The following is a 14,858-nucleotide window of genomic DNA, read 5'->3' as shown; positions in this document are numbered from 1 at the left end:
CTGATATCCTTAATACCAGGCTAATGACACAAGACTAGACTGGAATTAATGATTTGCTTTTCGAGTGTAGCCAAGCCTTTCCTCGGGAGACACACTTACATGATCACATTACACCTTTTGTATTTTAATCAAATTTGCTCTCTTATTTGACGGCAAATTCATGTGGGCTTTATTTCTTTTCACGCGTGGCGAATTCATTTGCCCAAATGTGATGTGCTTTACAAAGTCAGCCATCCACGGCAAATTCCCGCGCACTTCATTTGAGTCCATGAGGAGCTACTCAGTGCACTTTTGAATAGAAAGGTGCAAACCGTATTTTCTCAAAATGTCCGCTCTTTCTGTTTCTTCTCAGCGTGGACCTGGTGCACGCTCAGCTACACGTGTGCGCCGGCCGCAGCTTGCCAGAACTGGGCCTCAGACAGGACAAGATCAGAGTCAACGGCTGCGCCATCCAGTGCAGGGTCACCACCGAGGACCCGTCCAGAGGTTTTCAGCCAGACACCGGCAGGATCGAGGTAGGACTCCTAGCAAGTTGCGCTAATACCTGCTGAGACTTCTGCGTTAGCTTAAACGCTATCAGAAGCATTGACCCGTATTCATAACCTGAGTTGAAATATTTGTTGAAAAGCTAAATGTAAAAATATAATAAACATATTCACTAAAGAAATTAGCAGAAATAACTAACAGGATCGAGATAGGACTCGTAGCAAGTTGCGTTAAAACCTGCTGAGACTTCTGCGTTAGCTTAAACGCTATCAGAAGCAGTGATTGTTGAAAAGCTAAATGTAAAAATATAATAAGCATATTCATGGAACAAACTAGCAAAACTAACTTGGTCTGTTTGGCGGGATAGCTAACTCCTTTCTCATTCGCTCATACACATACTTTTGCGTTAGCTTAAACGCTATCAGAAGCACTGACCCACATTCATAACCTAAATTCAATTATTTGTCGAAAAGCTAAATGTAAAAATATAATAAGCATCTTTATGGAACAAACTAGCAAAAATAACTCGCCGACACCCACGTCACTCACCGCACACACGATATTACATCCAATTACTCATATAATTGTTGATAAATGACTCGAGAGCTTTTTGATGGACCGGATAACAAATTCAAATCCACATTACTGGAAATTCCGAGTCCATTTTCTTCTTGGCATTTGTTGTAAACACACTTTGAACGGTGCCTTTTCAACAAATGCGTTTCTCTCACCACGGGCTGGCGTTTTATCACTCATCCTCCACATCTTTGTTTATCTCAAGGGCCTTGTGAGCAATTCAGCGGTAATGAGGGCCGGTAAGAGTCCATAAAACCGCAAGTGCGTTTTTTTTTTTTTTTTTATTAGGATGACGGTAAGATCACTGGGGACCCCCCCCCCCCCTAAAATGTACTTTCACATCACAACCCGAGCACACGCAGGACATTCGACTTTCTGCGCGTCATTTTTTGGGTCTCCTTTTAAATATGATTGAATTCGTCTCGCGTTATTGACTTGGCGATAAAACAAACCGTCAGTCTTTTGTGAGGTGGGGGCCGGGTGGGTTATGTGCTCAAAGCCTCATTTCAATCAAGGCGTTCATTTATCACCCACGTTTGTTTCGTTATGTGCTTCAATTACCGACAGCCTATCATCATTAACTCTCATATTGGAGTATAATCCGGAAAGAAGCGCTCCCATTTGCTTTCAGGTCGCTGACATTCTCACTTTCAGGCTATGTTGCTCCCCACGTGAGGTTACGCTACGGGAAAAAAAAAAAGGGCAACCAACAAAAAAAAAAAACCACAGCGGCATATCCGTGAAATAGCTTGCGACCTTTCTACTTGGATAACATTTCTGCCTGCTTTCCTCCCCATCTTCTCCTCCGTGTTCCTTCTCTGTGCCTCACCTCTTCCCTCCCACCCTCCAAGCGTCTTAAAACGATGTACATATTTTCCCCCTCATCCTTTATAGCTTCCTCATCTCTCATCTTTGCCACCATTGTTGCCTTCACAATCCCCACCCTGCGCTCGCCTATTTCCATCTCTCTCTCGTACCGCTATCTGGGCTCACATCGCCCCCCCCCCCGACCCCTCCCCCTCCCTTGCACCACTTTGCCATGCCGTTGAGTTATGAAACGTGTTGACACAGTGAAAACCTCCCCAGTCGCTATCCATTATGAATGAGCCAAACACAATCAAGACAAAAAAAAACAAAAAAAAAAAACGTCAGGATGGAGCAGTTGGGAGGCTTGGAGGATGAATAAATGATTAATCAAGGGCAGCGGCAAGGTCATGGCGGGCGTTCTTATTGCCTTTGACAATGTCTTCTCCTTTTTTCGTCTTGCTGAAAAATAGAGAGCCTGCCTTCAAACGTTATCATTAAAAGCAAATTAGGTTTTCAGAAGACAAACTCTGGGAGTGAACAGCATTCCAAATATTTACCTCCAAAGTCTGAGACAAAGCATGACCGCCGTTTTTCTCGGAATACTTTGAACATTTCTCGCCATGGACAAGCCTTAAAAAGCCTTTAAAACATTTAAGGGATTTTTTTTTTTTGAAGGCGTCTCAATTGTAGAATGACTTTTCACGTCTGTTCCACCATTTTGTGCGTCTTTGGATGTGTCAGTCAAGTCTGAGCGCTATTATCCTTGTCGAGGGAGAATTTTGGATTGTTATTGAGTCGAGTAAAGCCCAGTTGATCAGTGCTGCATGATGAGACACAATGTGGTACACAAAATTAACACCAATAGTTCTATTCTTCCATGAAATATCAACCATAAAAATGTGCTTTTGACGTCAAAATATTTACAATGAATCACGACGTGACAATTTTACATTTAACAAACGTATCTGTATGTTATTTAGTAATAGCATTTTGTAGTGTGTGTGTGCCATGCATGTCAATGTGTGTGTTTGTACTTAAATGATGTCATCACTTTTCCATACTTAAATAGTTTTCATAGTTTTTAACTTCAAAGTAGACTTGGCCAAGACTCTCGTCCATCCCCATAACAAAAAAGGATATATATATATATATATATATATATATATGTGAGAATGAATTTTGTAGTGTATCAAATTAATGTTTTGTTTTTTTTCCCTGGGGTGATGTTGTGTTGGTATAAGGTGTAATCCCACCTGGATGTGCGAGAAAATTGCGCGTTTTTTTTTTTTTTTTTTTCGGGAGAAGCCAGGATTCCGCCCACTATCGACGATAGAGTTAAAAGGCTGAGCCTCAAGCGGTGACTTACAATGTTCCCCAGCCTTGAGCAATGCATTTCAAAGAGTGATGCCACGACTAAATCCAGGGCCGAGTCTGGCGGTAACAAGAGTAAACAGCGCAGAGGACAAGCGCTGATGGATGTCATAGCTCCAAAAAGAGGTCACCCGTATTGACAGAGACGGAATAACCGCAAAGGCCGGACTGCACGCCGGCGGGGGGGGCGTTAAAGCGACACCTTGATATTTTCTCTGCAACAAAAAAAAAAATGGCAGCACAACGGCGGCGGCCATCACTCTTTTTTGCCTCTTCATCAATCCCATGCCACATTTCATTCCTCAACCCTGATTAAGTTCTCCCGTTTCTCCGTCCTGTACGCCATCCTTGGCTTTCTCTCATCTTGCTCCGCCTCCTTCCGTTGCCAGTAATAAGGTTCAGTTTTCTGCTGTAGCTCTCCCTCCTGTGTTTCTATTATCCACCCGGCACCTCATTTCACTTCTTCTCGCTCCCATCCCGCTGTCATGTACGATTCGCCGTGCTTGTTTTACCCGAAGCGAAGCATGTAGCTCTGGAAGGCAGCATCACCCTTAATCTTGGAATCGTTGCCTGCCTGGAGACATGCAGAGAAAGTGAGAAGGAGAGATTGAGCAATGTCCCTCATTGTTTTTCCAGACAGAATTGGAATACAGTATGAAAAAAAAAAATCATCATCATCATCATAATTTATCCCATACATCATGTCACCATCCCAATATCCTGTCTTCAGTGTTGACGTGCATCAGTTTTTATTTACCCGCCTAAGCGCGTTTGCATCGATCGATCATTGTGACAGGACTGCGTGATTTATTGATACGGATGGATTACATTAATATTAATTGTTTTTGTTGTCGAAATGGACTGTCGCATTAAGCTTGAGTGGATTACATGTTGTATATTTAAAAAGTGCGCTAAATTTAATGCTAACAATGCAAACAACGGCTAGGGAAGCACGCTAAGTTCAATGCTATCAATGAGAATGCCATGCTAACAGCTAGCATTGACAGTTGTGGGTATTGAAACACAAATGATGCAGCAGCACTTGTAGACAGACAATACTCACAGGCGTATATTCTTTATCCTCATTGCCATTCAAGTCGTGTTCCGATTGGGCAAGCCCTAACCTCGACCTTTGACCTCGACAAGGTCACACTTTGAGATGTCATCCGACACGCTGAGCAGGTGGAGACAATGTCAAGGCCGAGGTAATTACCGGAGCAAATTCACGCTGTGTTTAAGGACTCGATTGTCTTGCTTTTCTGCCTTTTCCGCTGCTTCCTCTTCCTGCGTGTCACCTTTTGGCATTTCATACGGCCAAATTTAGCCCAACTGAAATTGTAGCCGCATCCGCCGCCAGACAATTTAATTGCAAAGATTTGACAGCTGAAATGGGTGAGAAATGTTCACCGCGCCGTCCCAGCTCTGAGTCGATACGTAAAGACTATTTGTGGCTCTGCTAACCGCGCAGCTTAATGGAATATTTATAAAAACTCCAGATGCCCCCCCAGTGGCTTTTCTTCTTCTTCTTTTTTTTTTTTTTTTTAATGATGTGTGGTAAGAGGACAGGCCTCGCTATTACTGGAGACAATCAGCCTTTGGATGTTCCGACCTGCTCGGACAAAGCGATTAGTAATGATTACCTGTTTCTTTGCAAAGTGAGCAGCTAAGATACTCACTCATTCGGGGAAATTGGTCTTGCGATGGAGTACGTTTGTACACTTGAATCGACTCGTCCATTTATTTTGCTCTGCTCACTGCGGGTAGCTTTTTTTTTTTTTTAAGTTTTATGACATTGTTTTTCCACCTGACAATTGAGTCAATATTGCCCTGCATAAAATAAATCATGATTGAAATTGTCCATTGAAAATCATATTGCATTAAGATATTATGTTGTTAGAAATACATACTGGTCACGCTCCCACAGTTTATTTTAATTACAGAAATTAATTGCAAGCAGAGAAAATGAAAACAGAGAAATAATTGATGTGAGCTTGCTGACAGGGTGGACATTTTCGCTTAACGTTAGCATTGCGGACAGGGTGGACATATTTGCTTAACGTTAGCATTGCCGTGAACGTTTTTGGCTAATCTTAGCATTTCTAACTAGTTGGACGATGACAGTATGGACATTTTTGCCTCACGTTAATATTGCTGGAAGGGAGATTTTTTTTTTTTTTGCGCCAATGTTAGCATTGCTGACAAATTGGATATTAGCTTAATGTTAGCATTTCTTACGGGGTGGACATTTTTTGTCAACATGATTGACAGGGTGGCGCACAAAGAGCTTTTGTTTTATTTTTTAGGTAATGATTCAACCTTTCTACCGCTTCTCTCAAAACCACCATCGAGCAGACACTGACATGTTGTGTTTGATTCTCGCCATAACGGCGCGCACGGCGATAGCTGCCCTTTCTCTTCTGTACTTATTACCTCTTGGCCCACGCAATGTCTTCACACGGCCATTTTGCAGCCTGCCGCCATCGATCGTGTTTATTCCAGCCGTCTGGACTCGCAGGTGTTGAATGTGTCTTCTTTCTGTTTCTCATCATCTATCATCCGGTGGCGCCGTTGAACTTTTCTACAATATTTGTTGGATAGCTGGGCGCTGCCAATCCTCATCTTTCCCTGGCATGCTTATGTGTCTTGCATCCAATCCTTTATTTGTCCTTTTCAAGCTCTATTTTTGCATCCTTTCCTCGCCTCGCCTTTCTCTCGTCTCGGCGATTTATTTTAGTGGTTCTTCCTTCACGCCCCCGCCCCATCCAATATTTACCCCACATTCTCTCCAGTCCTTCTTTATGGAAATCTCCTTAGTCGTCACTTTTTTTTTTTTTTGGGGTCCTTCCTCCCCCTCTTCTCCCTTTCCTAATTCACTTTGAAATCACATTCTCCGCGGGCCCTCAATTTTCACCTTGTCTCCGGTTTCTTCAATAAAAAAACTCCTTTCTTCCGCGGCCATTTTTCATTCGTTTGTCTTCGGGATTTGTCTCCATTTGTCTGCACTGTCCTCATTTCCTCATCCTGGCTCAATCCGCCTCTTTTGCAATAATTTCCTTCCGCGCGCGCTCGCATCATTCACTCGTCTCCCGACTACGCTATAAATACGGCACCTGTTATTGTTTCGGATTGGACGGCGCTCGGCGGAGGAGTGCGTGTCGGTTTTACTTTTTGCATTGTCTGCTAAAGACTAAGACTTTGTGTGCGCGATTTAAATTACATAAAAAAAACTAAAAATACATAATAAAAATAATGAAATAATACATAATAATATATATATATTTATATAATTATTCAATTCCCCATTCTGCGGCACAAAAAAAAAAAACATATATATATGCGTGTCGGTTTTACTTGCATTGTCTGCTAAAGACTAAGACTTTGTGTGCGCGATTAAATTACATAATGAAAAACTAAAAATACATAATAAAAATAATGAAATAATACATAATAATATATATATTTTATATAATTATTTAATTCCCCATTCTGCGGCACAAAAAAAACCATATATATATATATATATATATATGCGTGTCGGTTTTACTTTTTGCATTGTCTGCTAAAGACTAAGACTTTGTGTGCGCGATTAAATTACATAAAAAAAAAACTAAAAATACATAATAAAAATAATGAAATAATACATAATAATATATATATTTTATATAATTATTTAATTCCCCATTCTGCGGCACAAAAAAAAAATAATATATATACTATATATATATATATATATATATGTATTTTTATTTTTATTTTTAAATTTATTTAGTTCCCCATTCCACAGCATTCCGGGATATTTTGCAGCAATATAAAACCGCTTAACATTTCAGCAAAGCAGGCCAGCGTTTGAAACTAAACGAATGTGAAAACCTGCAAGGTGGCTAACCTTGAGATAAAAAATGTTCAAAGGCAGTAGCGTAAGTTGTCAGTGTCAAATTAGGGAATGTGATCTGAGGAGCCGCCGTCGCACGTGATGAACTTTTAATGTGTTGCCCAAGTCTGCAGAAGCTGTCAAATTTTTTTCCCCCCCATGAGACCAAATCAGCGCCCTCTTCCTCTTCACACTCTTTAATGGTCCAAATTACAGAAGATTAAAAGCTGCACTATTTTTACCTGGACTTACCTGCTTGTCACCCCAAAGCGACTTTTCAGTATTATATATGTGAACATGTGCTCCACCTTCCATTTTGCACTTTTCCTTCTCATGCATCTCTCCTATCATTACTCATCTTTAGTCCAGCTGCCATCTTGTTAAACCAAACATCTGGTTTCGTCTCCTTTCTCTACCTGCGAGAAAGGCCCGGTACATTCTGCTGGGGCCTTCCTTTTGTATGTTGGCCGAGCACTCTTGTCTGTTTCATTCCGCCGTTATCAGCATGCGCAGACATCCCGACGCCTCCCCCATCCATCCTTCCGGTGAATCCCTCTGAAGAGCGAAGGCAGGGAAGACGGGGATTGACACGAGAGGTGCGGGGGAGAGATTAGTGACAGAGTGGACAGAGAGACTCCGTTCCGGGAGTGTGTCGTCTCAAATGAAATGACACCAAATGTGACTTTTTAAGTGGGCGGGTGGAAACGTTGTGCAATGTTTGCCGCTGATACTTACATGTCGTTAGCTCGGGGAGGAAAGGCAACAAGATGGAGGATGGTAATTGACAAAAGATGTCAGCGTGGTGAAGAAAGGGGAAAAGCATCCACGGAATCAAAGCAGAGTCTTCGGGGAGTCGGTGCTAGCGTGTGTAGCCCCCGCTCACTTTGGCCTGTGAAATGTCACATCACGCCAGCTTTCTATTATGTCGGTCAAAAGGGCAGCGCGATATTGGCATGCCGACATGGCGGGACACACAACGGGGCGAGCGCAATCCCGCCATTCTACTCCTCCAATGGGAAATGTTCCCTTTGCGCTTCATAGCAACCGACGGCTTCGAGTATTTCGGCCTTCCTGTCTTATACGCAAATACGTTGACTTTCTGCTTATTGTTTTGATTAAGCTCTAACGGCAATTTTGGAAGAATCCTTCTTTATTTGATGTTCTTGCTTGTTGTGAAGCGATATATTTTCTGTCGATGAGAGCAAGGCCGTTGAAATTGCTCGGAGGATGGAAGGGAGAATTTAACAAGGTGTAGCAGGTGCACTTATCTTCCATCGTGAAGGCGATGTGACACTGCGGAAGACACCTGTTTTTGTTTACACAGCACAGCCTTGAATCCTTCCCACGCGGGTAGCGATGCGCTTAAAACACACACACCCCACACACACACACACACCCTCCCCGGCAAAAGCGGGCCTTTTAAATGTCACACCAATAATTCAATTCATCCGACGCAGTCAGACGGGCGTCGGCCAGCAGTCGCGCAGCAACGGCGAGATGGCATTGAGAACTGTTTCGAGGCGGGGCTGCGTTTTTGCGATTTTTTTTAATGTATTCATTTCCATGGAAACGTTTCATGGCTTGGAAAGTACTTTTGGTTGCGGCAAATGTGGAATTAATGCATATTTGTGATCGTTTTGGGGAAAAACTCAAACACACTGAATGGTCATTTTTAAATGTTTCGTGGGTCGGATTTAATTGTGTTTTGCTCGTGGAACACTTACGCCATCCAATCAGACAAAACCGATTGCAATTTAGATGAAATCAACGCCAAATTTGTCTTTTGCGGGCCACTTCAAATAATTTGGGGGGGGGCCGTATAACGCCCCCGGGCTTTGAGTTTGACACCGATAGTTTAAGCCCTACTGAGTGTGAAGGGAAATTAGCTTAACATGGCAACACACAGTTGCTGAAATCTGATTGGGTAAAAAAAATGAATCTCACAGTTAAGAAAACCACAATTAAATCGAGTCCCTTAAAATCGCAAGGTAATTAATCAGGTGTCACGTGGACACGTTTCCTATTTCCATCGGCTCCGATTCTACTTTCCCCGAATGTCTCATATCTTGGCCGTGGGCTGGCAGCTGGCTAAGTATCCATCCCTCATCACACACGCCGCCGCCAGGTGTCCCTTCCCTGACAGTTTTGACATACGAGAGAGGTGATACGGATGGGAAAAAGATGCTGCAGAGGATTCCGGAAAGATGTTGTTGTCTCCGCGAGCACCCTAATGGAGTATTTAGGGCGAGGGCTGAGATGGGAGAAAAGAACTCTCGCCCCCCCCACTGTGCAGTGGCGCGTTGATAAGCAAGATTCAATATCTAATAATAGTCTGGCAGCTCGGCCACGTGGGCGCCTAACGTGGTCAACGCCGGCTGGCGGGGGGTCGCCGCGCCGACAGCCTCTCGTTGTCTCGTAACACCGTCGCGGTAATCATGTTGTTTAACAGCTGCCCGCCACGCAAAACACATCCGTCCTGCTAATAAGCTCGACATCTGAGGTCCATTTAGTACACTCGTCTCTCGGTATTCCAAAGCGCTTTTCAATGAATTCATCCGTTTAGTCAGCGGAAGGATGATAAACAGAAGGCCACCTGTTATTTTTTTTCTGTCGCTGAATAACTCTCGTAATCGCGGAATGCAAACCTTGAACTGGATACCCGCACATGGCTGCTGGTTTATTCTTTGTTGTCTGATATTTGTCAGATATTCCACCTTGTTTGAAAATGAGCAATATTGCTTGGCAGCAAACAGACAAGAGCCACGGAGTGCTGTCATAATTCATTTGCGATAAATGCTCCATTGGGAAAACAGCAGTGAACAAATTAAGCAGATCAGCACAACTTAATCGGATTTTTTTTTTTTCTTTTCATCGTATCAAGATGAAACCAAAGCCTCGGCCTATATGATTTCTCCATTGAGGTTTTTTTTTTTTTAAAATCTCCACCTTTGCCTTTTGTTCATGTCAGAGCCAAACAGACGCCATGCGTGACTCAGATTTAACACCTATCAGCTCAGGATTAGAAGCCGCCACTTCGGAGGTGCCAAAGAGAGAAAGAAGCGAGCTCGTCCTTGTTAGAAAAGTGTGAAGTTGCGTGTCAACGTGGGTGGCTGTCGAGGAGCTCCGGAATCTTTTTGTATTTGAAGTAAGGCACCGGGATCGGATGGCTTCAAAGAGTGTAGCGGAAAAAAAACCCTGATTTGAATCGGAAAATCGGTGTGGATTTACAAGCCGCGAGCGCATCGAATTGAACCGAAGCGAGTAGTTCCACTTTAACGTGAACCGTATCAAATTGTCTTTTATTGGACGGATGCACGCTCGTTATTCACTGCAAGGCAAATCTATTTATATAGCTCATTTCAAACGCAAGCTATGAGCTCGACATCTCAAAATATTGACATTCAAAAGTAAAAAAAAAAGACTAAAAATGAAAAAAAAATCCACCAAAAATTGGAATAGTGAAATGTAGTTCTAAACTTTTTAAAAGATCTTAAAAATGTGGAAAAAAAATTAACCTGGATTTTATACTTGTATCTGACTTCACTTCTTCTGTTTCAATGCAGTAAAAAATGAATGAATAAAAAAAAAAAACTGTAGTGAAATTTAGTTTTAAAGTTTTTGAAAGAGCTTAAATGTCTTGTTAATTGTTAAAAAACATAAAAATTTTTTTTTTTTTTAAATATTATCTAAATGAAATCTATTGGAGCAAGCAGCAGATTCTGGCATTGGTCTTATTACTGCTTGGAGAAGAAGTCTCATTTCCATCTCAAAATATTTGAACATTATTTAAAATCTTAATTTTGTTCGACTTTCTCGTCCACAAATTGACACGACTGGGCTGGCTCATTAAAGATGGCGGCTTTGTATCACCCAAGTCCGAATTTCACCAATCAAAGTTTGACAGTGGCTGGCGTCTGCAACCTAGCGCGCCACCGCTGACGCTAGTAGCAACCAGCGGGCATCCACGTTGAGAATATCGAGCATAATTCCTCGATGGAGTGGCGTCGGCGAGGGGGCGCCGACCCACCCACCAGGGAGCAAAGGCAATAAAGGGATGTGTGAGTGGGAGAGCTCCAATTCTCTCCCTGGCGCGGCGGCCATCTGCGCAGAGTTCGATTAATCATCCCGCTTCCCCAGACGTGGCGAGCCGATGCCGTGACACTCAAAGTGTGTGCGTGTCTTTCCCCAGTCAAGCATTTGCAAGTTCGGTCGTGTCAGCGCTGCCTCTGCAGCCATGTGTCGAGCCACGCGTTGGCATTTGTTAAGCATTCTATTTACTACGGTGCCACCGGTGGTTACGAGCAGTCCCGCCGGTCAGCGGCAGTTGTTGATGGTGTTAATTAGCAACACGTCCCCGATGGTCCGCTTGACTGGCGCGTCGGGAAGGCTTGAAAGATGCACATGGCCTCTCTGACAGATGAGCACGTCTTCTTAAAATTAGCTTATCGTGCAACTTCCCGGCGTCAACAAAGAAAACGCCGCCGTTGTCAATCACTTTGACTAGTTGATGAGAAGAGGGAAGATTTCCCGGAGGAACATCTTTGAGGGAGGAGGCTTTTTTTGGGGGGGGAAAAAGACATGTCGTCCGTGAATCACACAGAGGAGTCCAAAGATGTGCTGCGGTTTGGAAGACGTCCAACGAGGCTAAACAAGCTAAATCTGGATCAGCAGCAAGTTGTGCACCTTCGAAGAGCTCCTGAATATGCATGGTTTTCTCATTAAGCCTCATGAATTATTCAATGTGAAATGAAGGAAAATGTCAAAAATGCTAGTTAGGCTAACACGGCACCAACATTCTCTGTGCTAGTTAATAAAACAAGAGGAAACATGAACATTACACGAGGAAAGACGTTAACAAACTGTCAAATAATTTTGACATTTCACTTATGATCATGTTACGTTAGCTTAGCGGTTAGCGCGACTTTTCCGTCTTGTCCTCAGCTTCCTGCTGAGTCATAACTCAAAAATGTACTTTATAACTGGGACTCGGAGGAGAGGCCAAGCTAGCCCGCTGAGCAACTTAGCTTAGCGCCTAGCATTCCTCTTGCGTTTCCCCAGCAGAATTAATCAAATGTATTTTTAGCTTGACACGAGACAATGCTTTTGTCATAACCAATAATGTCACTACAAAATTCAAACATTATTTAAAAATAACGTGCCCATTTTTTTAACACGCTAACAAAGCTGCATAAGCGAGAAGTGATGATTGAGATAAACTAATGTTGACTGCTTGATGAGAGATGGCAGGAGGCACTGAGGAAAGGCACGCCAGAAAAGTGACACCAGCTTCACTCGTTGGCATCTAGCAGAGATGAGAGAGCGAAATGCTGAGAGCGCGCTAATGAGGATGATCTGCAGCTTTTGGGGGAGGAAGCGTGAGTTTATCCCAATGTCAGGCTAATTCCCCAGTCAACAAGCAGCCCTGGCGGGACGGGGGCTGCTAGACATTTTGAAAACAAGATCCGGGCTCTATTTATGCTACTGCCCCGGATAATAGCACTAATATGTTTTAAACAGTCTTAGCCTCGGGGTGGCTGGGCTCGTTCACTTGAAATTCCTCCGCCTCGCGGGTGTAAATGCCGGTTTCGACTTAATAACCTTACATTAGAAAAACAGACAACACAACAATCGTATTGTGACCGACAACCGCTATTAATCAGTATGGAAAAATATGCCGAGGAGGAACATCGGCGTCTGCGTATTTGCACTCGTTTGACCTCGAGAAAAAGCCCGGCGTCCACCGGCGTCGAGCACAAAAAACACTCTGGTGCCAAAAAAATAAATAAAGACAATGCTTTTTGAAATTTCAAAGCGGCCCAACAAGAGCTTGTAATCATTGTGAGAGGATGCAGGAAGACACACGAGGGCTGCGGAGGGAAATAAATAATAGATGGCGAGCGGGGAGGGCAAACTAACGAGGGTCTGATTTCAAAGCGTCAATGATTGTCAAGTTTAATAGCGCCGATCCTGACACTCACAAGCCGGCGTGGCTCGACATGCCAAATGGAGCGAGCCCAAGTCCATTGAAGCTGGAAAATAGTCGAAGCGCATTGAAAACAGTTGTTTTTGTTGACGCGCTTGTTTCCTCTTTCCGGTTTGCGCTCATAAAAGTTACGATTCCTGCCCATTATTGTTCAATATAGGACACAAAGTTTAAGTAGATCAAGGCAGAGGAATAACCATCAAAGTGCTTTTAAAAATACGAGAAGGACGTGGGGGAACCTTCGCCGACTATTTTACATTTCTCATTAAAACAGATTCCCGCTTATGCAGCCACAAAAAAAAAAAAAAAAAAACCACGTTCCGTCACAACATTCACTTCCAGCTTCAGAAATGCATCAGCGGCTAATTCATTAGTCTGGCTGATGAGGAATGCGACTCGTTAATTCACAAGCAGGAGGGGTCACCGGTAAAATTGGACTAGATCGGAAATTAATTTCTGTGCGGTGTGTGTCAGTGAGCGAGTCCGTTAAGCAGCTGTGCCGCTCGAAGCCGAACCGCATTTGGCGTGGGGGGGGGGGGGGGGGGGAAGGTTGCTTGCTGATGGAGATGTCAAAGCGAGGCCAGCAAAGGTGGCGACTGTGAGACGTTGCGTGCCGATGAGAGAGGATTACGAGGGATAACGTCCTATCAGAGGTGCCGGAGGATAGCCAAGATAAGAAGAAGTTGGATGAATACGCAAACAGATCACAACGGCTTGTCGTTTCCGAGACACTACGGTTAGCTTGCGCCTGGAGTTAGCTTGCGCCTGGAATTAGCTTGCGCAATTAGCTTGCGCAATTAGCTTGAATGGTCGCACTGTTCAAACTAGTTCTCTTGATCACGTTTGCTTCTTTTCTTTTTGAGATCGGAATAATTTCTTCCCAATAGAGCATAAAAATTACGTGAAATCAACACACACACATTTTTTAATTTATTTTTTTATGCGGGAAATGACTGCTCTTTATTGTTTTAGATCACATCAGATGGTGCCGGTAGAGTTAATGAAGCAACCTCAGAGTGCATCGGACAATTTATTGTAGGGCCAGATTCCATTTCAGCTTTAGTATTCATGTCGGGCAGCCGGCCAGCGTTGGCTTGCGAGTCGTTGTCTGGCCATCACGGAGAGAAGCTCTAGAGTGGGGGAGAGAAGCTATAATGACGGGGAAATGTATCCAAAGAGCTGCAGAGGAAATGGATTAGTGGCAGTCGGCCATGTTGGATCGACTGGCTGAAGTCGGTGAAGCTTCTAATGCATCTAATGTGTAAAATTAAGAAAAAAAAGTTTTCTTATACATTAGATATATTGTATCAATTGATAATGCTCCGATTTTTTTTTTATTGCCCTGAGCGTGAAATGTTATTTTTATTATGAGCCAAAGTTTGAACAGTTACCTCATGTGTCCCCTTTTTAAAAGTTCACCATTCATTATTAATGAGCACTGTGCGCACATGAATCACATTGCATCAGCGCTCTAAGACACGCCACGTTGATGGCACTTTTTTTTTTATTTTTATTTTTTTATGGGTTAAGGTTGGGAGAATTGTGAGCGTTTTGTCTTCCCTGTTATGTCAAATATACATTCTTACACCAATGTTTGAATTAGCTTCATGAGTGAGATCATGGAGGTGTACCTAATGAAGTGACCTCGCCGCTTGACAACTTAAATTTAGGCCGCGCATTTTTAAAACCATTTGATTCAAATTAATATGTAGCGGAAGCTATATCTGGAAATCTAGAGCGAAGTTTTCGTACAATGATTGCGTT

At 43.1% G+C, this 14,858-nt stretch overlaps 1 protein-coding gene across 2 annotated transcripts in view; it reads left to right on the top strand.

Moving 5' to 3' along the window:
- Positions 1-14,858, top strand: part of LOC125987285 (pyruvate carboxylase, mitochondrial) — a 110,751-nt gene that overhangs the window by 32,050 nt on the left and 63,843 nt on the right. For both annotated transcript variants that reach the window (XM_049751607.2, XM_049751599.1), the window contains exon 11: positions 353-515. In XM_049751607.2, the coding sequence (XP_049607564.1) occupies positions 353-515 (163 nt within the window). The remainder of the gene's footprint in view (positions 1-352; positions 516-14,858) is intronic.

This window comes from Syngnathus scovelli, chromosome 1 (assembly GCF_024217435.2).
Source record: "Syngnathus scovelli strain Florida chromosome 1, RoL_Ssco_1.2, whole genome shotgun sequence".
Taxonomy (NCBI): domain Eukaryota; kingdom Metazoa; phylum Chordata; class Actinopteri; order Syngnathiformes; family Syngnathidae; genus Syngnathus; species Syngnathus scovelli.
Note: the sequence above shows the minus strand (reverse complement) of the source record. Positions and strands in the feature narration are given on the sequence as shown.